The following is an 18,732-nucleotide window of genomic DNA, read 5'->3' as shown; positions in this document are numbered from 1 at the left end:
GCATAGAAAGAGATTCAAAGCAACATGCATGTCCTCCTTTGCAACCTACAATATTAATGTAGGCCTGTTTATTGTAATATTATTTGTAACTTAAAAACCTTCAAACCACGTTCCAGTGGTTGATTTGGTTGAAATGTACCATATCTAACTTAAATCTAATATTGCTGAAATATCTTGTTTGTCAATGCAGTTCAATCTTAAATCTAAAACTGTAAGATACCCAAATATAAAATAAAACTCAAATTATATTCCTGATTTGATAACCACTGATTTGGTGTATTGAACAGTGATAGTAACAAAAGCTAAATCTTTTAATCAGAAGATTGTGTGTGGTTTCCTGCATATGTGGGCTAATTTCATGAGTGGTGGTTATCAAATAAGATTTGGCCAAGAGGGAAGCTTCTCTACAACGTTCCTTATTTCACCGCACAATCTCCCGGCGCTCCAGGAAGAACTATCTGGGCGTCTCTGGTGACTCATGCCCTCTCCATCATGGTAAACGTTCGCTTCCTCCAATCCCTTCACGCCAGCTGGAGGGTCACAGGGTCAGTCCTGGGAGATCAACTATGTCAACAAAAATCCGACACAACGTCAAACACTATCTGAATAGGGCCTCGACCTGCATTTTAAACCTGAAATTTAACTTGTCTCAAAGTCATATCCCATTTGCAAGAGTGAATTCTGTCACGTATTGAGAGTAATGTTGGCATAGTGGTGGTCTATATGTCACACGTGGCTCTGAGGTAGACCCTAGTTGTAAAAAGGGAGTCCGCACGTGAGGTGCCATGGAATAGTCTACCTAAGAAGTAGAAATACAAAATCACAAGGCGTAATGTGACGATTTGTGAATCAGTAGTGTAGTAGGAAGTGAATGTGTGATAAGCCTACATCTGTATAGCCTATAGGAGGTATTGGTAGGTGCAGAAATGATAAAGCCACAAAACAACATTGCTATTTAAGTGCCGCTTCTGACCCACAGGCATGTGCGACATATGCTGGCCTGCATAAAATCCTCCACCCGCAACATTTTACAAAATTCACATTCACATTTTTTTTTATAATAAATGGTGATAAATTAGTCAGGCGAAGATGCATCCTGGCAGGGTTGCTTAAGTTGAGGGAAATTTGACAGTGTGACCCTTTGTAATTGTTGGATGGGTCCATTATTGAAGATGCTACTCGCTTCTTGGACTGTCTCTTCTCCACAATTTTCGCATTTGCCTTGCCTGCAGTTTCTCGCTGCACATCCACAGTGTTTCCACATTACACAGACCATTACAATTTGGTCTTGAGTCTTGAACCAAAGAACTTCTGTCCCGCATTGAAAACTGGATACTTGATACTCTAAATAGGGATGCCCTCATGGTTGAATCTGTAGAGATCTGGCCCTATTCTAAAGCACAGTCTAAAATGTTACTCAATCTGAATCTTGTTATAGGCCTTAAAATTACCATTGAAGTTGGCATGTGTACACATCCCCCTTCCGGACTGTTGCTGTGTAATTAAACATCACAAGATGAAAGTACATCAGGACATGCACGGTTTTATTTGTTGATTTACCGCAAGGGTGATTGGTAGAAAAGGGCAGGGGGTGGGGTGACAAGTCCATCCCGAGGGTTCAAGACTGTTTGAACATGATAATTGGAATTGAGCGGGCTTTACGCAAACCCATCGTCCCCCAAGACTACTCATCTGACCACTGGAAGTGAAAAGACCACAGGGGTCAATGATGGGCAGGGCGAGTGTGTGGGTTGGAGGGAACATTTAAATTCGGGGCATAAATTGAGGAGGCTGAAGAGAGCTCCATTCTCTCTGCACTCCACATTTTCACTGGGATCTCGGGTCTGTCACAAGGTTCCAACAGGTGAAGAAACAGAAGCAAAATCGGCTCATACGAAGATCTACTGACAACTATAGCAACAGACTGTGTAGCACGAAGGTATAAACTAACGTAGGACCTAAAACGTAAGGATGCCAAAAGTGGCTTTTAGACCATTGTTACTTTTTGTATTATAATTTATTGCAAAAAAACAACAACATGAGTTCATAACCTGTAAATTGTGTTTGTTTTATTATTTGATTAGGCTATTATTCTACCATGCTCCAGATTAGTGGTTAGATTAGGATTTAGGTGAAAATATTACAACAGCAAGACTAATTTGAAATACTAAAACAATTTTCTTTGTTAGGAAAAGTTGGTTTTTGAGAATCAGGCTTTTACCATTTAAATTACGCACTGAAACTCGTAAGATATCTTGATCCAACCATACGCAATTTTATAAAAAAAGGGCATCAATAGACAAGGCTTGGGATTCTAAAATATTAATATAATTCATGTTTTTTTTTTAATGTTTCTCATTCCCATTGCCAATTTTTCCCTCCGTCCCCCATTGTCTGTGCTTTGATGGTGCATTTGTTCATTTTTCACTCTTTTTCCTTCCAGCTTTAGTGATGGTGTGTGTGGCTAGACTGGTGTTACTGTTGGGCTTGTTGCTGTGTCTGAGAGCCCAGCTGTCCTCTTCCCAGCACTGGTCTCATGGCTGGTATCCTGGGGGCAAGAGGGAGCTGAACTCATTCAGCACTTCAGAGGTGGGTAACCGTAAAGGGCATGAAGTATGCAATGGCTGTATGTGCGTACAGGATACATTTAGTAATTAACACTTAAAGACACCTGTCTTTAAATTGTTTTATTGCATTTGTATTTTTCTCGTATGAATTAACCTATAAAAAACACAACCTAATTAGCCTATTGAGCAAATAAAAGTACGCTGCCACAGATTCTGCTGTAATTAATTTATGTTGCTAAACTGGTACAAAATCAATGCCATGAACCTTGAATCACTTCTTAAACCTTGTGTTTTCTCCACATCGTCTTTTCCTGTCAGATTTCTGAGGAGATAAAACTATGTGAGGCAGGAGAGTGCACTTACCTGAGACCTCAGCAAAGAAACATCCTGAAGAACATTCTTGTGAGTGAATGGGGTGGAAAAGCCGTAATCATAATTCAACTTGGATGGCCATGTCACTGAATTTACTACAAAAGTATTTTAATTTTACTTAAAACTTTTTTAAAGGAATATTGAATACTTAAACATTTTGTAAGCCAACTGCATTTATGATGTTAAACAAATCTCAAGTGTGTTCAATTCAAACTAAATTAAATGTGTTCAACACTGTAAAATTGCTTTTGTTTTCTTAGCGGTCATGCTAAAACAGTTTTTAAAACCCTCTTCATAGGTGGATGCCCTGGCCAGAGAATTCCAGAAGAGAAAGTAACATCATGGTAACCCTATACCTGGCTCTAGTTTAGCTTACCGTGAAACGAATGGTTGATGACTTTACCAGTGGTTTTGTCCTTTCTGTAAGCCCACTGTTCTGTTTTTTCTTGATTTGTTATGGTAGCATATTTCGTTAAATTAAAATTAAACAATTGTGTTAACAATTCCTGCTTCTTATATTGACTCTGAATCACAGATGTCATTTCCTGTAATAAAGCATCTATTTTGTTATAAATGTTCCCCCGCTGTGTTATTTTTAGATTGATTTTGGTGCCTCTAATTTGTGCAGCAAATCAAGATTAAATTGCAGTTTAATGGAAGTTTTTCACACGCTGGTTTCACAAATTTGTGTATTGTGTTCTGAACCCCGCTGCCTAGGTTTGAAGAGGTTTTCATTCTGGCTGCAAAGGTGCGGTCCAACAAAACAGTTAAACATAACTTTGATGAAGCAGCAATGTCCATGTATCTTGCGCACAGGAAATACGCATGTTCGTAGGCTACTTTAACAAAGATGGAGGAGCGAAGTATCTGTCCTCTGCCGATGGCAAAGGCAGATACTGAAAATTACATTAATAGTATTCCTAAAATATCTTCTGTTTCAGATGCTGACACAGTAATAAACACTTATAATACCAATAGTTCCCAGCTCAAAGGTGAGTTTGGTTAGAGTGTACAAATGAACGTGCCTGGTTGAGCTATCAACGTTAGCTAACGTCCGACTCCCTATAGTAGTACAAAGCTTAGCTCGTGTGTGCTATCTGCGAGTACTACTACGTCAAACAGGCAAGCTGGTTAGCAAACAAAAATCTAGCTATCATTAACTAACAGATAATGCGTGTGTTTAACGCATGTTTGAAGCTTTAATAATCAGCTACAAATCTGCCCGGGTGTTGTAAGAGTAGTTAGTTGTATTCGAGCACAGTAGTGGCTATAGCTACATGGTTTGCTATCTACAGTGCTAGCACTAGCCATCCGACCAGCAACCAGTAAACGTTACTGTAACTAGCAAAAGTAGCATACTCACGGCCCCCTTCAAACCAGTTTTGGCCAAATCATTTTTAAATTGCTTGATATATAACCGTTTTCTATCCATCCCATAGTAAGACATTAGTAGTAGTAATGTGGGCTAGGCTTTAATACCCTTCTAAAACGTAATTGGATGTATCTATTTTTGGAAATGGAAATGAATGACAATCATACATATAGTTATTCTGTCTGACCCAAAGGTTAATGCACATCTTCAAATTATCCTCGATAACAATTCAACCTTCATTGTAGATGTGCATTTTGTCCATTTTGGGTAGCCTATCGTGTGCAACTAACGAATATATTGGTAAAGTATTGTGGGATAATGCCTGGATGGAAAATGCCCAGGGTACATATTAAATCCTTGTCCACAGCAATGATTACATGCCTGTCATATTAATATGTTAAATATATAGACTGAACCATACATTGGCTTATTGTAAATACATTGACGTGTTATATTAAACATAGCACCTCCATTTCCAAATCACATATTCCAGGGCAAATACAGAGATTTGATGGACATCTAAACATAGTTAATCTTAAAAGAATCTTAAATTATTTAAATTAAATTGACAGGCTGACTTTAAATGACTAAACATGAAGAAAAGCTGAAACAGGAAACTTTTTTTTGTTATCACACATTAATATTTAATCACATCAGAATGTTCTCATCAAACTGAACTTTCAAAAACCCAGAAAAAGATCCAAATCCAAATCAAGTCTGCAGAGTAAAAATAATCTACACTGGGGGTGTTTTATTTGCAATGATTAATTGTGCCCATAAAGAAATCCCCTACTGTACCTACATGTAAGAGGATTTTGTTTTTGTTTCACTGTCACTTCAGGAGACCTTAGGGAAGACCAGACACTGAAGGGACTGCTGACTGACGATCACTGCCATGTGTGTGATGCCGTACTGCTGTTTGAGTCTCAGAGGGTTTCGCACTACGAGGTGTGCTGATGCCTCCATGTTTGAAATTGAATTTTATGCTAAAAGTGAAGCTGTGTCTATATCAGTATTGAAGGTGCACTGTATAAGGAAAATGTGCAATCTATCCATGTATGATGTGGTGATGCATCTTTTGCAAATCAACATGGGTTTGTATAATTTAAATTGGTCAAAGTTTGTAACTTAAAATATGAGAACCTTCATCATAATTGTCTACGTTCATATACATTTATAGATGTCTCAAATATTCACACGCAAGTCAAGGGAAAGCATGATATTTTGTTGACCTCCTTTCTCACGACAGGGAAAGAAGCATGCTCAGAAGCTGAGACTTTACCTGCAAGCAAAGAAAGATGAGAAGCGGAATAAAGACTCCAGCGGTTCTCAGGTAAGCCTCTCTCGTTTGACATCCCCACTACAAACACCTTATTTGTATTCAATTCTTTGTTGAGGTAATGAGGTAAATATTTTATATCAAGCAGAGGTGCATTACGATGGACAAGAAGCGCTTCTGTGAGCTGTGCAACATGGTATTCAGCTCGCCTGTGGTAGCAAGCTCACACTACAAAGGGAAGGTCCATGCCAAGAACCTGCGCAAACAGGGCTTCAACCCCTCCGCCAATCCAACAGGCAAGGATTTTTCAATGCATTTAATATTTTTAATTGGTTCTCCTAAATCTAGGTTTCATTAACAAATCACGATTGCAATAATAAAACAATTAACAAAGTCAGGAAAAACACATTTATCTATTATAAGATCACAGAGCCATTAAAATGATTTTAATCATTAGATAATTTACAGTCAGAGCATAAAAGCAGAAATCTGTCATGTGTAATTGTTTAGACTTGAGGAAACTGTAGAGTAGGTATGTATATTTACAATGCTTCATAACAAAGAAAGGTGTGCAATATATTGTAGGGTCAAGCTACTTTTGGTGCAGAGTGCAGTGAAGAGTACCATGACAGTCACCTTAGCAGCAACCAATTGTTCTGTCATACGGCTTGTAGTGGCGTCATATACTGCTACCGGTATCCCCTGGCAGAGACGGAATGTAGCCTGAACTTTGTTTTATATTAATCCATTTCTACAGAAGCAGCCACCACTGCTGTCAGTTTCTTAATCAATTTAAGGGGTGTTGGCAAGTTTTCTTTCTTAAATCTAACAAAAAAGAGAACAATTCTGATAAAAGATGCTCACTATAAAATACATGACCAGATTCCAACCATTTATTAGTTTGTTTTCCATGCATGTTGATAGGTGCCTCAAATCAAAATGTAGCCCAGACCAGCCTACCCCTTCCCACTCAAGCTCCTAGCACGGCGGGCCCCCAAATGTCTGAGGAGGGGAATGAGGACTCAGACACGGACCCCTACGCCCCTGCAGATGTGGACCTCAGTGACCCCAACAAACACTGTCGCCTGTGCGCCGCCTCCTTCAACAACCCCCACATGGCATTGCAGCACTACAATGGGCGCAAGCACCAGAGGAACCACTCTCGCCAGCAGTTGCTCCAAGACCTGGGAAATGACCGCGTGCAGGGTAACCCCACACTACACCTGGGGCCTGAGTGCTGTTTCAACGTTTCAGGATGTAGTCAGGCTATGAGATTTATTCGATTGTGGTAACGACCCCTGCCTTTGTCACTATACACTGCCATGGGGGGAATAGTGTCTGCTATAGGGATGAGTATAGCTAAGTGGTTAGAGCATTTTACTGCGTTTCATTCGTTTAATTGTTTTGGATATAGTGTCTGCTAAATTAACACAATATCATTGTTATCATATATTTTTCTAGGGCTTAGCCAGGTCAGTAGGTCAAAGTGATTGTCGTAGATGGGTTAGAAGTTATTTTATTTTTTTTGGCCTGTGCATTTGTATTTGTGTGTATGTCTCCTTTTACTTTTTTCTCTCGCTAAATCTCTTTCTCTATCTGTACTGTATCTTCCAGAAAACAGCTTGACATGTCTGATATGCAGCATCGAGCTGAACTCTGTGGAAATGTACCAGGCACACATGCAAGGAAATAAGCATCAGATCAGGTAGGGCCATCAGACCACTGAGAAATAAAGTTGATTCGAGTTCCCAAAAAATATTTAGAAGGATTACGTATTGAAATCTGCCCCATGCTACATTTTTTCATCATAAGATACACTCCAGGCTGTTTCTGTTCCTGCCCGAACAGAGAGAAGAAGGTTCTCGACCTGTGCAAGTCTCAAAGAAAAGCGTACAGCTCGTTTACCGATGAGTTAGCTGACTATGTCCAGGTCCAAAAGGCTCGTGGGCTCGCCCCCAAGACCAATGTGGGCTCCACCAGAGGAAAGGGACAAACCCAAGGAGAGGAGCAGGAGAAGGAGGAAGACGGGGGAGGAAGAGGGAACAGCACCCAGAGCGAAGGCCCAGAACCCAGTGCCAAAACCCCATACCGTCCTCTCTCTTTACATCCTTTATGTCCCCCACACCTCGCTGCTTTTTATCCCCCTACAGGCTGGCGTCCACATTATCAGGTTGTGCCTACTGACCGGAACACCCACGGTTGGGGCCCCACCTTCCCTCACCTCCCCCCTCAGCCCCTGGTCCCAGGCTTGACTTCGTCGAGATTGCATGGCCATCCATCAGCCCGGAAGAGGGCCAGGGAGCATTCAAGCTCCTCCTCTTCTTACACAAGCTCGTCCCCCTCTTCGTATACCAGTAGCAGTAGCGACAGCAGCACCAGCGACAGCAACAGTAGCGAGCACGGGGAGAGAAGGAGGCGGAGGGGGAAGAGCAGGAAGGAGAGAAGACGGAGGCTGAGAGACGAGGAGGAGGAGAGGAGGAGGAAAAAGCGGGAGATGCAGATAAGAGACGACTCCGAAGGAAGGAAAGGGAGAGGGAATGAAGCAGAGGGGGGAAGGGGAAGGGAGAATAGAAAAAGACAGAGCAAAAGTTGTAGACATGGAGATGGACAGTCAGTAAAAAGAAGACGTGAGGACAGCAGAGAGGGAAATGGGGGAGGGAATGTCAAAAAGCAAGATATTGTGGAAGAGAATGTCGGATCTGCAGAACAGACCTTGGTCCACGTGCAGTCAGAGACAAAGGAGAGTTCGGAAGAGAGGGAGCATAATAAACCCAAGCATAGGAAAGACAAAAGGAAAATGAAGGAGAAAGTGGACACCAGGACAGAAGAGGAAAAGCTATGGGACGAGTCTATCCTAGGCTTGTAAAGCAAAGCAGCTTTACTGTTCCCTTCACATTAACACTTGTGTAACATTGTTATGACATGAGGATGTTGTTAGTGAGCGACCCGACTAGCTGCAGTATATATAGATACTGTACACTATCAACACAAAGCCTGTTTAGTGTATGCTAGAAGGCCAGCCACGTGCTTTGTCAAAATTTAAAAGAAATTGATGTTATGAAACACGAATGGTTCACCTTTGTCTATGATGGCAAAGAACCTTTGACTTTAGTAAGGTCATGTTTGTTTAGTTTTCAGTTAATATTAAGCCAATGTTAGCTTTTGTTTCCCAAAAACAGCCTCTGTATTGTATTTTTACAGTATGACTATTTTCAAGATGAAACCGTTTTGACAGACCTCACAACATACAAATACACCATCACAATACAAATCTTCTTTTCAGAGAGAGATTCAGTAAGCGGTATTCAATCATGCATAGATTCAATGTTCTGTTGGCCCGATTTCCACAATGTAGTACCTTCTTTTCCATACATTTTATTTGACCTGTTTCAGGTACACCACAACAGCAGCCTCGGAAACAAAGGTCCCTTATTTATTTCGTTTTCAGCTAACAAGCCCTGGGTCTTACTTTCAAATACTTATTTTATGTTCAGTCTACCCAATGAAACCAGTCAAATTCTGCAAATGTACACTGCATAAAATACAAGCCCCCTAAGTACTCTATTGTATGAGTGATAGGGACGGGGTAGAGACATTGATAATACTTTTTGACAATCTGTCACCATGAAGTTATATTTACCTGAGAAATAATAGGTGTGTACATTTATATCTCTTCTGTGTTTGTTCAAAATGTCAATGTATGGTTTGCTATCTTGCTATCCAACCCTTGCACACTTGTTATTCAACAATTCAAAGGACCGGGGAGTGAAAATGGTGGTTTACCTAAAATAGTGAACTGATAATATCATATCCCATTGCCCTGATGACAATATCCATGGCGACCACTAGATTATGCTGTTGAGCCATAGTAAACTTTTCTGTTTCTGAAATTCTTCTGTGCTCTTCAGTATGTAATACTGTGGCCCATTTGTCATCCAAACTCCCACACACGCAATATCTAAAACTAACAGACAAGATACAAAAGCAGACAAGACACTAAATTTAGAATGGCCAAATAATATGAATTGTCTTGAAATTTTACTTTTACAAACTGTAGACATAAAAAGGTTTTTCTAATAAGCTTAAGATTGCCCACATTTTTTTTAAATAATCTTAAGCGAATGGCTAAATAAAAATGAACTGTGCATGTTTTTTGGGGAATACTACCACATGTCTACATAATAATAATGACAGTATTTTTTGACATCCCCATTGTACAATTTAGAACATTCACACCTCAGCAGTTGGTTAGGAACGTGCCATCCATACAAATTCTGATCCTGACATTTGTGAGCCGGTATCCCAATTGTCTCATTAGAGATTCTTCATAGTCCAAGAAACCACCCAAAATGTCAATAAATATATGTGTATTTGTTGGATAAAGTTTCCAAATGTGCATGTAACAACCTTGCGTTGTTTAGTACTGTAGCATGTGACATTTTTGTTTAACAGAACTTCTAAAGACCTTTGTGTCTTTATGTCTGCACTACACGCAACAAAAAACATGGCTTTGGAACTTGAGTTGTAGACACCAACAAAGGCTTTGACTTTCACAGAGGCATATAGAGTGAGAGAGAGATACTATGAAGCCCCCTCGAGATCTCCTGTTTTCAAAGAATCCTGTGGTCACGTTCCTTTGTCTCTTTCGAATCCCAGACCCTCGTAGAGCCAAGCGGTGCCCACATCCTCCCCTTTACGACCCCCACCGAGACCTTAATGTGCCCCCGCACCCACCCCCCATGCCTCCTAAATTCCTCAGCCTCACCCACACGACACACTGCCAAACTATATAGCAGTATTTTATTTCATAAAAATATCAGTCTTCTGTGGGCCATGAAAAAATGAATTGTGAATCAAAGGGTTATCCGTTCATGATTACTGTTACTTACCTGTATGGATTCTAAGAAACAAGAAAGTGTATTGTTCCCAACATCATATACTTTTTCTTTAATTCTTCAATGTGATCTTCCAAGCAATGTTTTCTGTAAGGTACGCTTTTGACCCTTTTTGAGACCTTTGTAACTCATTGCTCCAACAGTTTAATAGTGTTCTATCAGATGTGCCACTTTGGTTCATTTACATATATACATGTATTTGACAGTGATCTCTTTTCCTTATAGTGTTAACTTTGTGTTGACAACAAATATGTGGGGACAATGCTTCCAATCCAAGGTTGCAGTATCAAAAACTTGTCAATGCGCTGGTTTTTCATTAGTCAATTTAATATGTGCATGGTATTATGTGACACCACATGACTTACAAATGGACAAAAGTACATTTATTCACATTTTATTAGAAGTAGTAACATTTACGACACACAGATAGTGGTCAGTTTCCCGTTTTTTCTTTCAGAAAAAGAAAAAAGTACTCTGGCGGGCTGTGTGTCTTATTTTGCTGGTTTTAAGGCTCTCTCCACCGGTATTTAGCACGACATGCTGCGCTGTCACAGCTGGGCTCCTCTGGGTCACACACCTGGGCCAGAGGTTAGGGCTCAGCAAAGGGATTCAGCACTATAACTCGCAAACCACATAATAAAACAGTTCTTCATTTTGGTTGTTGCTACAGAAGTCTCAACAGCTTTTATACGTTTCAAAACGGGTGACTGCTCAATGACAAAGACATTCCATGTCTCTTGGTCCGTCAGTCTTTAGAAATATTGTCAATAGAAGATATGTTGTTTTTTGCTAAGCAGTGTATACTGCATATACTTTGTTCAGCTGCTACAATTGCACTTCTTGGTCCAGGAGTTTTGTACACATTGACTTTTGGAAAAGTATTCACACCACTTTTTCCATTTTATTGTGTTACCATCTTTTAAAAATTCAAAAATGAAAGGAACTCATTTTCATAGATTCTGCATATGGCAACATTTTGAACTGGACATCATTTAGAAAGTCCCACACCTGCGTACATGAGGTCCCATACTAAGTAAAAAACCAAACCATGAAATTGAATAAACTCAACGTATAATTCTGAGATAGAGTACTGTTAAACAGAATAGAGATGGTGAGCGCTTTGAGCTCCATAATTACAGGAAAAAAACCAAGTCATTTGGAACCATCAAGACTTTTGTAGAGCTGGTCGTCCAGCCAAACTAGCCTTGCCAGGAAGGGTCTTGATCAGGGAGGTGACCAATGTGCTGCACTTCATCAGTCAGGCCTTTACTGTAGAGTGGCTAGATCTAAGAATTTACTCAGTAAATGACATATAAGAATGAGTTGGAATTTTAAGTTCCAAATGGCACTTAAAATTTAACGCGATAGCCTTGATGCGATGCTACACGTTTTGCGAATACCAGGTACCCAACACCCTACTACTTATACATATGAGTAGCAGGGACCAGGGTACTGATCACATTTAAATAAATGACGAATGGAGGGATCCTGGCAGAGAACCTTTATCCGAGCATGACCTCAGACCAAGGCACACTCAAGATCATCTGATGCTGTAATTGTAGATTTTTCAAATAACTCAATAAAGTCTAACAATACATGTAAATAAATAATAACTATTTAAGTAGATTTTGTATTTGTAAAAAAATATATTTTTAAATCTGTCCTGAGATTAAGACCTTTATGTTGGATATTTAGGCGAGGATCGATGTGTGTAAGCATGTCCAAGTCTGTTTCAAGGCATATCACTGGGTGGGGCCTTGTGAATGTGTATGAATGTGTGTTTGTGTATCTCTGCAATCTGTGTGTTAGCTGTGTGTGTGTTGTCCTGTACAGTATAAGTAGTGTGTGTGCTATCTGTACAACTCAGTCTGTGATAGGCCCCCTGTATGTGGATCTGTGAAGTCACGTAGGGGTGTTACCTTGGCGACACTTGGCCCTGACAGCTCAGTTCCTCCCTTCATCTTTGACAGTTACAGAGAGGGAAAAGAAAGCTTGTTTTTGCCGACCTTCAACTGACGTTCGAGGCGTACACTCCTGACCTGTAGGATGACCCCACTAGTGCTAGCATGGGCAGCAATGTGTTTGTGGACCACAGGTAGGTCACCATGTCTAATTCACTCAGTCTTTTTTTATAATTATATGACACGCTTTGTCATAGGGGGAACCTGTCCTTAGATTTACGTTGGGTGTTTGGAGTTGTCAATCAATGTTGGCTAGGCTGCATGTCATTTTTTTCAACACATTTATCTCAAATATCAGAAATAGAGCAATGGTTTTGTTATTTTGTAGAGATGTATGGGAATTTTATGAATGGGACATCAAATAAATAGCTAAGAGGTATTGCACAATGGACGACAGCAGGCCTACTCAACGCAAATATTTTAATGCAACATATAATTATTTTAATGTATTAATACTATATGATTCGGTTCAGTTTTGTAGCTAAAGGATTTTGCATTATTTCTATAAATTTTTACAAATGGATCAATTCATAAATACGGAATGAAACAACAATTTCAGGGCTGTTTTTGATCGCTGTAGCTATTTAACCAGCGCTAACAATAAAGATAATATTGACACACAACCAAATCAAGTTAGAAAGTTTAACTTTGCTTTTTTTTGTTGCCAAGTTCGACCTTTATCGCTGATGGGCCAAAGGGCACCAAGACCTGCACTAAATGTCGGCCCCTATAAACAAACAGAATTTCGGACAGCAAACTGAGATTTTCTGAAATAAGGTCCATGAGCTATTCTGTAATGAGATCTAGCTTAGCATGGCATATTTCATAATTGTCTTTTTGATGAATAAGGTTAGGAAACAGGTATTGAGAAACAAAACTATCTCAATACCTGCCTCACGTTAACCTTTCCAGATAACTCCTTTCTTTCCTGGCTGCCACTGAATTGTTTGAAAGCAACATCATTATCACATTTCCACTGTTGCAAAACAACCAGTTGCATGAGTTGAGACGTATATATATAAATACACAATGTGTCAAAGCTTGCTTACTTCATCCTACATGGTGCCATCTTAGACTCATGAAACAAGTCTGCTTTCTTTCCACACCAATGTCAATGTATTCTTGACGGTAACTTTGTGTAAAAAGGACAAGGTTTTATGTTGCCTTGTGTGTTATACTTCTGATATTTAACATAAACATAATATCCAAGCAGACGAAGTTAGGTCCAGTCTCGGTAACCAATTTTGCTCTTTGACCTCTCACCTATTGGCTTACAACATACACAGATGAATGTAAATGTGAATGAGCTCCATTCTGCTATAGGTATAATGACCATATCACATTTTCACACCCTCAATCTTTCTGTTTCTCTTCCTGTCAACCAGTGTCCAGCCAGCCTCCTGAAATGACCCTCCAAGTTCTCTACCCCAAGATCTTTGACAACGAAACCCTAACCTGCAGTTGCTCCGACGGTTGCATTGATGTGTTCTGGTTCCGCAGTGTACGCAGCAAAAACGGCTCTGTCATCTTCCAGTCTCTTGTCTACGCCAACAAGGTAGAGCGAGTCAAGTACAGGTCTGACATGGCCCCAAAGGATCAAGACCGTTACAAGATCAGTGTGCGAGATTCTGGGGCCACGGTGGCTTTCTCCCTACGCATACATTGTGTGACGGAGATGGATGCAGAATTATACTCCTGTTTATTCCGAAAACAGAACACGCATCAAGAGCTATCGACGTCTGGGTTTCTGCTGAGGCCTGGAGGTGAGAGTAACCCAAATGTTTAGTTCCACACTCAGCTTTAAATCAAATTCTGATGAAGTGGGTATTAGAAATATCCTCATAAGAAAAGTATTGAATTTACCAACACCAGGAATTTGCTTACACAGCATCAGTGTGCTTTTAGACTTTACACAGGACGTGTATTTAGAGTTGGAACTTATGATACACGTCTCTACCTTCCCACTTCAACACACAAACACAATGCCTTGGAACTTAGACAGTATTGAATTGTAGATTAGAGATGTTGCACAATGCTACAACTCCACCATGTCTACTCATGTTTAAGGGTTGTTTTTGCTTTGTAACATTAAGTAATCTCCCAGTCCACAAAAAACTGCTTTCTTAGCACCATGACTGTGTGGGTTGCCATACTGAGTTGCTAGATGCTGGCTGTGGAGAAATGCCTGCGGGTCCACTGTATATCCCCTTTTCATAATTTCAAGGACAACCTTGAAGTTAGATAACTGTCAACAAAACAAGAACCAAGAAGTCACCCATGGTCAGTTCAAAACAAAATGAGAAGTTACACAAATTACACAAATTAAAAGTGTCTAATGTCTAGCGTACATATGGCAAATTCGTACTTTCACATTTTGACCCAACCAAGTGGACTTTAGAGGACATAGGTCATGCCTTGCCAATGCCTGGCACTATAAACATGATGAGTTGCTACATGATCCCACATTCTAGAAATGCCAGGTGTCAGGTGTTTGATCGAGGAAGTGATCAGAGTTGCAAAGAGAAGTCTGTGCAGAGCCGCTGCACTTTATTCTGTTTGGTATGATAACCTAGTCTCTCACATTCAGGTCCTGAATTTGCTGAAGCAAAATAGGTCAGGACAAAAGGAAAAAAGTAAACACAAAAATACAAACAAAAACACGTGATTGTTAAAGGCTCAAAGTATGTTTGATGAGAGCAGTTTTACACAATTTTCTGCAATTTTGATACAAGGCTGTACACCAATAAATTGTACATCATAGTATTCATGAATTTATTCCAAAATGAACATTAGAGGGACGAATATCTCACTTCAACAGCACAGTATTGTGGCAAACCTTATCTAGTTTTGAACAGTTTTAACTACAAATTTTACATGAGACCCTCTTACAGTGGAATATGTTGTTGGTTCTATTAGATTGATTGATTGGTATTTTGAATCATTCGCTAATTGTATGTCCATGTACAATATCTGTGTGTTTTTGTGATTTTTGTCATTCAGTATCTCCTCCAACTCTTCCCCCTGTGACGAAGCCACCGAGGAAAATCATTCCAATTTGCCGCTGTACTACAAGGAGAAGTAATCACCCTAAAGGTAAGCTGTGTTTGATAATTCCCTATTCGCCATGTGTCAGTTAACGTGTCTTCTTTTGGTTGATTATGGTGTTGTGTTTAATAAAACGGGTCAGGTAACTGATTCTGCACGAGTAAATGCTGGCGTTGTGTTTTAGGCTGTGGGACCATGGTCCTCTGGCCCCTGGTTGGAATACTTCTGGGCCTGGCGGTCGCCCTGATCTCCACTCTCTACTACTTCAGTCGTGAGTGTCTGTCTTGTTTTCTGGAAATTCTGTTCAAAGACTGTGGCAGACTACATTCCATGCTAGTTTATTGTTCCTCATAATGAGATTGGGTTGTTTGAATTACTTCCACCACATCCACAACATAAATTGGCTCGGCATAAACTTGTGTTATGGAGATGAAGCCTTGCAATATATTCATTTGACAATTAGCAAGTGTTTTACTTTGAGTAGGTCAGGATATTGTAACAATTAGATTAAAGTGCCACCAAATATTATTGGACAGTTTAACACAATCTACAATAAAATACTCTTATTTAAAAGCTGATATTATTTCCATACAATCACTGCCTGAAGTCTGCAACCGACAGACATCATCAGCCTCTCGGCCGCATCATCAGCGGACAATGTTGCTCTTCTAGGCCTGTGCCGCGGCAGTCTTCAGTTCCTGCTCTTTGGGTGTAGGGGGGGGGGGGGGGTTGTCATCAGTTTCCTGTCCTTTGTGTAAAATACTTGCTCGATTTGATTCGGATAGGGTCAACCATTTAAGTAGCCAACAATTAGAATCATTTGACCATTGGAGTTTCCTTGGTTGTTTTGGTAGATTGGTTGTTGTTACATGATGTCGCACCATCCAATAAGCTGGAGGAATTTTGTTGATTCTGAGCAGATTCAATTTAAATTTAAACTTCAGAATTCATACTGTTGCTGCCAGTTAAATCATCAGTGAGCCAGTATCCCGAGTATGCAGGAGCCAGGATCCAGTTTCCTAAACCATTATCATTTTATTGTTTCATTTGTCCTTAACACTTTGTTTTAAGTGTGTCTAGAATACAACTGTTTCAGCTCTTCAGGTACTATTTAGCATAATGTAACCTGGCCTAAATGATTTGATGCTTACTGAGGTTCTGCAGGTGTTAACGCCTAAGCCTGCATCCTGGAGGCTTGTGAATGTTGGGCTGTTGTCAGTTTTTGTACTTTTTTACTCACTCACAACAGAGAGGGTACTTTGGTCATCTATCTTGGTCTGACCGGTAGTTTTACACAGTGGAGCTCATCTCTGCTTTTCATTTTGTGGTGAATAACATGGTTTATTCAGGACTGCCCAAGATTTTTGTCCCATATATGGGAATTTTTGATGTTTACCTTTACATTTAGTCATTTAGCAGATGCTCTTATCCAGAGCGACTAACAGTAAGTATAGGGACATTCCCCCCGAGGCAAGTAGGGTGAAGTGCCTTGCCCAAGGACACAATGTCATTTGGCTTGGCGGGGAATCGATCCGGCAACCTTCTGATTACTAGCCTGACTCCCTCACCGCTCAGGCATGTTACTTTATGACAGCCAGTTTAGTTTGCATCACAAACAGTGACCATAAGCAAATCATAGGTTAGACTCGATATTGACAGTTCTCTTATGCTTGCACTAACCACACACATCTATTCACCTGCCTCATGAAGGACAGCTGTGGTGTGAATTCAGTAATTACTAGTAAGTAAGAGGGTGGTGAAAATTAGTATACACTTTGATTTCAACAATATGGAAAATGCCTGCAAATTAGAGCTGACCATCTGCATTCACCCAGTACCGGTCCTAGCACATTTGGCGCCCTAGGCAAGATTTATCACCAGCACCCCCCCCCCCCCCACCCCCCACCGTCAGCGCATATCGGGGTATCCTCCCCCCCCCCCCTCCAACCACAACACGGACATATGACGTGGCGCAGTTGGTGCCCCTTTGCTGGTAGCGCAGGAGAGTTAATGGGATACACTTGGGAAAATGCCGCCCCCCTCTTCATGCGGCTGCCTGTGTCGCCAATAGGAAGGACCGGCCCTGCATTCACCTACTGCTCACCGTATATGACCATAAACATGCTTCATTTGGAAACTGCATTCATGTGTTTATTGATGTTTAACATGTTTGTGTATTTTTCATTTACACACATAGGATTACCAAGAAAGTGCAGGCATCAGTTTGCCAAGTAAGTAATGTCAAGTCACAACACGCTAGTTGCCGAATTATATATGTTTTCATCAACTAATTGCTCATTTGAATATTTGTATTTACTATCATGTAGAGTTTCTAACTTATTGTACATACATTTAGGCGATATAACTAGTTCTTTTGGACACAGTCCACAACTGAACTTGTTTAGTGTTGGTATTTCAGGCCATTTTTGATCATCCCAAAAATTATATTGTCATTTTGTCAGGAATACTTATTTACTCTAAAATGTTTTTCTTTTTTCTTTATAGGAAGAGGTAGTCGGGAGTCGGATGGCTGAGCGGTGAGGGAGTCGGGCTAGTAATCAGAAGGTTGCTGGATCGATTCCCCGCCGTGCCAAATGACGTTGTGTCCTTGGGCAAGGCACTTCACCCTACTTGCCTCGGGGGGAATGTCCCTGTACTTACTGTAAGTCGCTCTGGATAAGAGCGTCTGCTAAATGACTAAATGTAAATGTAGTTGAATTGAAGAGAAGGGGCTACTCTACCGATACAGGCACATACAGTCCATACAGGCACAGGTGTGTGTCTGTATGGACACTTGTAATGTTTAACTTCAACACAAGAAAGGTCAATCCCAGGAAACCCACTTTGACTGAAACATTGAAAAACGCAATCCACAATTATTGCCAAGTTATCTGCCCAGGTTATATTTAAAGAAATAGGTTATATTTTTATACAATAAATATTGTTGGACAAAAGATCTTTACATTGAAAATTTAACGTTTATTGACGTCAATTCATCCAAACACCTGATTGGGTGCACGTTTGCAGAGGACCCGCCTCAGTTTTTCAATATGAGGAGAATTTGACGCAAACTCCCAGCTTTTCATCACTTTCAACATCTCAACTGCTGATCCAGCCCAACTCCAAGTTCATCTTGATATGTTTAATTTTTTTAATCAATGCTTATAATTTCTAAAGAAATGTATGTATCTCAACAGAACTTATTTTGTATAGCACTGCTTTGTGTAAAATGTCATAATTG

At 40.2% G+C, this 18,732-nt stretch overlaps 3 protein-coding genes across 5 annotated transcripts; all 3 read left to right on the top strand.

Moving 5' to 3' along the window:
- Positions 1–1,793: 1,793 nt before the first annotated feature.
- gnrh2 (gonadotropin-releasing hormone 2) lies at positions 1,794–3,510 on the top strand. Of its 2 annotated transcripts, none has more exons than XM_047025462.1 (4): positions 1,794–1,965; positions 2,444–2,589; positions 2,886–2,969; positions 3,238–3,477. In XM_047025462.1, the coding sequence occupies exons 2-4, from the start codon at positions 2,452–2,454 to the stop codon at positions 3,274–3,276; spliced, it is 261 nt and encodes an 86-aa protein (XP_046881418.1). In that variant the 5' UTR covers positions 1,794–1,965; positions 2,444–2,451; the 3' UTR covers positions 3,277–3,477. The 2 variants fall into 2 exon arrangements, with proteins under 2 accessions (XP_046881418.1, XP_046881419.1); XM_047025463.1 differs by having other exon boundaries at positions 1,799–1,939; positions 3,238–3,510.
- Positions 3,511–3,760: 250 nt separating this feature from the next.
- Positions 3,761–9,311, top strand: zmat1 (zinc finger matrin-type 1). 2 transcript variants are annotated; one of them, XM_047026357.1, is made up of 7 exons: positions 3,761–3,931; positions 5,153–5,259; positions 5,561–5,644; positions 5,739–5,886; positions 6,515–6,796; positions 7,205–7,295; positions 7,439–9,311. In XM_047026357.1, the coding sequence occupies exons 1-7, from the start codon at positions 3,790–3,792 to the stop codon at positions 8,454–8,456; spliced, it is 1,872 nt and encodes a 623-aa protein (XP_046882313.1). In that variant the 5' UTR covers positions 3,761–3,789; the 3' UTR covers positions 8,457–9,311. The 2 variants fall into 2 exon arrangements, with proteins under 2 accessions (XP_046882313.1, XP_046882312.1); XM_047026356.1 differs by having other exon boundaries at positions 7,403–9,311.
- Positions 9,312–12,347: 3,036 nt separating this feature from the next.
- cd8b (cd8 beta) lies at positions 12,348–18,039 on the top strand. Its single transcript, XM_047026432.1, has 6 exons — positions 12,348–12,580; positions 13,832–14,209; positions 15,447–15,539; positions 15,676–15,762; positions 17,689–17,722; positions 17,997–18,039. The coding sequence occupies exons 1-6, from the start codon at positions 12,532–12,534 to the stop codon at positions 18,004–18,006; spliced, it is 651 nt and encodes a 216-aa protein (XP_046882388.1). The 5' UTR covers positions 12,348–12,531; the 3' UTR covers positions 18,007–18,039.
- The last annotated feature ends 693 nt before the right edge of the window (positions 18,040–18,732 follow it).

This window comes from Hypomesus transpacificus, chromosome 9 (assembly GCF_021917145.1).
Source record: "Hypomesus transpacificus isolate Combined female chromosome 9, fHypTra1, whole genome shotgun sequence".
NCBI lineage: Eukaryota > Metazoa > Chordata > Actinopteri > Osmeriformes > Osmeridae > Hypomesus > Hypomesus transpacificus.
This window is presented reverse-complemented; position numbering and strand designations above follow the sequence as displayed.

Coding starts and splice junctions, on each gene's coding strand:
- gnrh2 (XM_047025463.1), top strand. CDS start 2,452: ATGGTGTGTGTGGCTAGACTGGTGTTACTGTTGGGCTTGTTGCTGTGT. Junction 2,590..2,885: donor ACTCATTCAGCACTTCAGAG/GTGGGTAACCGT, acceptor TTTTCCTGTCAG/ATTTCTGAGGAGATAAAACT. Junction 2,970..3,237: donor ACATCCTGAAGAACATTCTT/GTGAGTGAATGG, acceptor CCCTCTTCATAG/GTGGATGCCCTGGCCAGAGA.
- zmat1 (XM_047026356.1), top strand. CDS start 3,790: ATGGAGGAGCGAAGTATCTGTCCTCTGCCGATGGCAAAGGCAGATACT. Junction 3,932..5,152: donor CAATAGTTCCCAGCTCAAAG/GTGAGTTTGGTT, acceptor CTGTCACTTCAG/GAGACCTTAGGGAAGACCAG. Junction 5,887..6,514: donor CCCCTCCGCCAATCCAACAG/GCAAGGATTTTT, acceptor GCATGTTGATAG/GTGCCTCAAATCAAAATGTA.
- cd8b (XM_047026432.1), top strand. CDS start 12,532: ATGACCCCACTAGTGCTAGCATGGGCAGCAATGTGTTTGTGGACCACA. Junction 12,581..13,831: donor AATGTGTTTGTGGACCACAG/GTAGGTCACCAT, acceptor CCTGTCAACCAG/TGTCCAGCCAGCCTCCTGAA. Junction 14,210..15,446: donor GTTTCTGCTGAGGCCTGGAG/GTGAGAGTAACC, acceptor TTTGTCATTCAG/TATCTCCTCCAACTCTTCCC.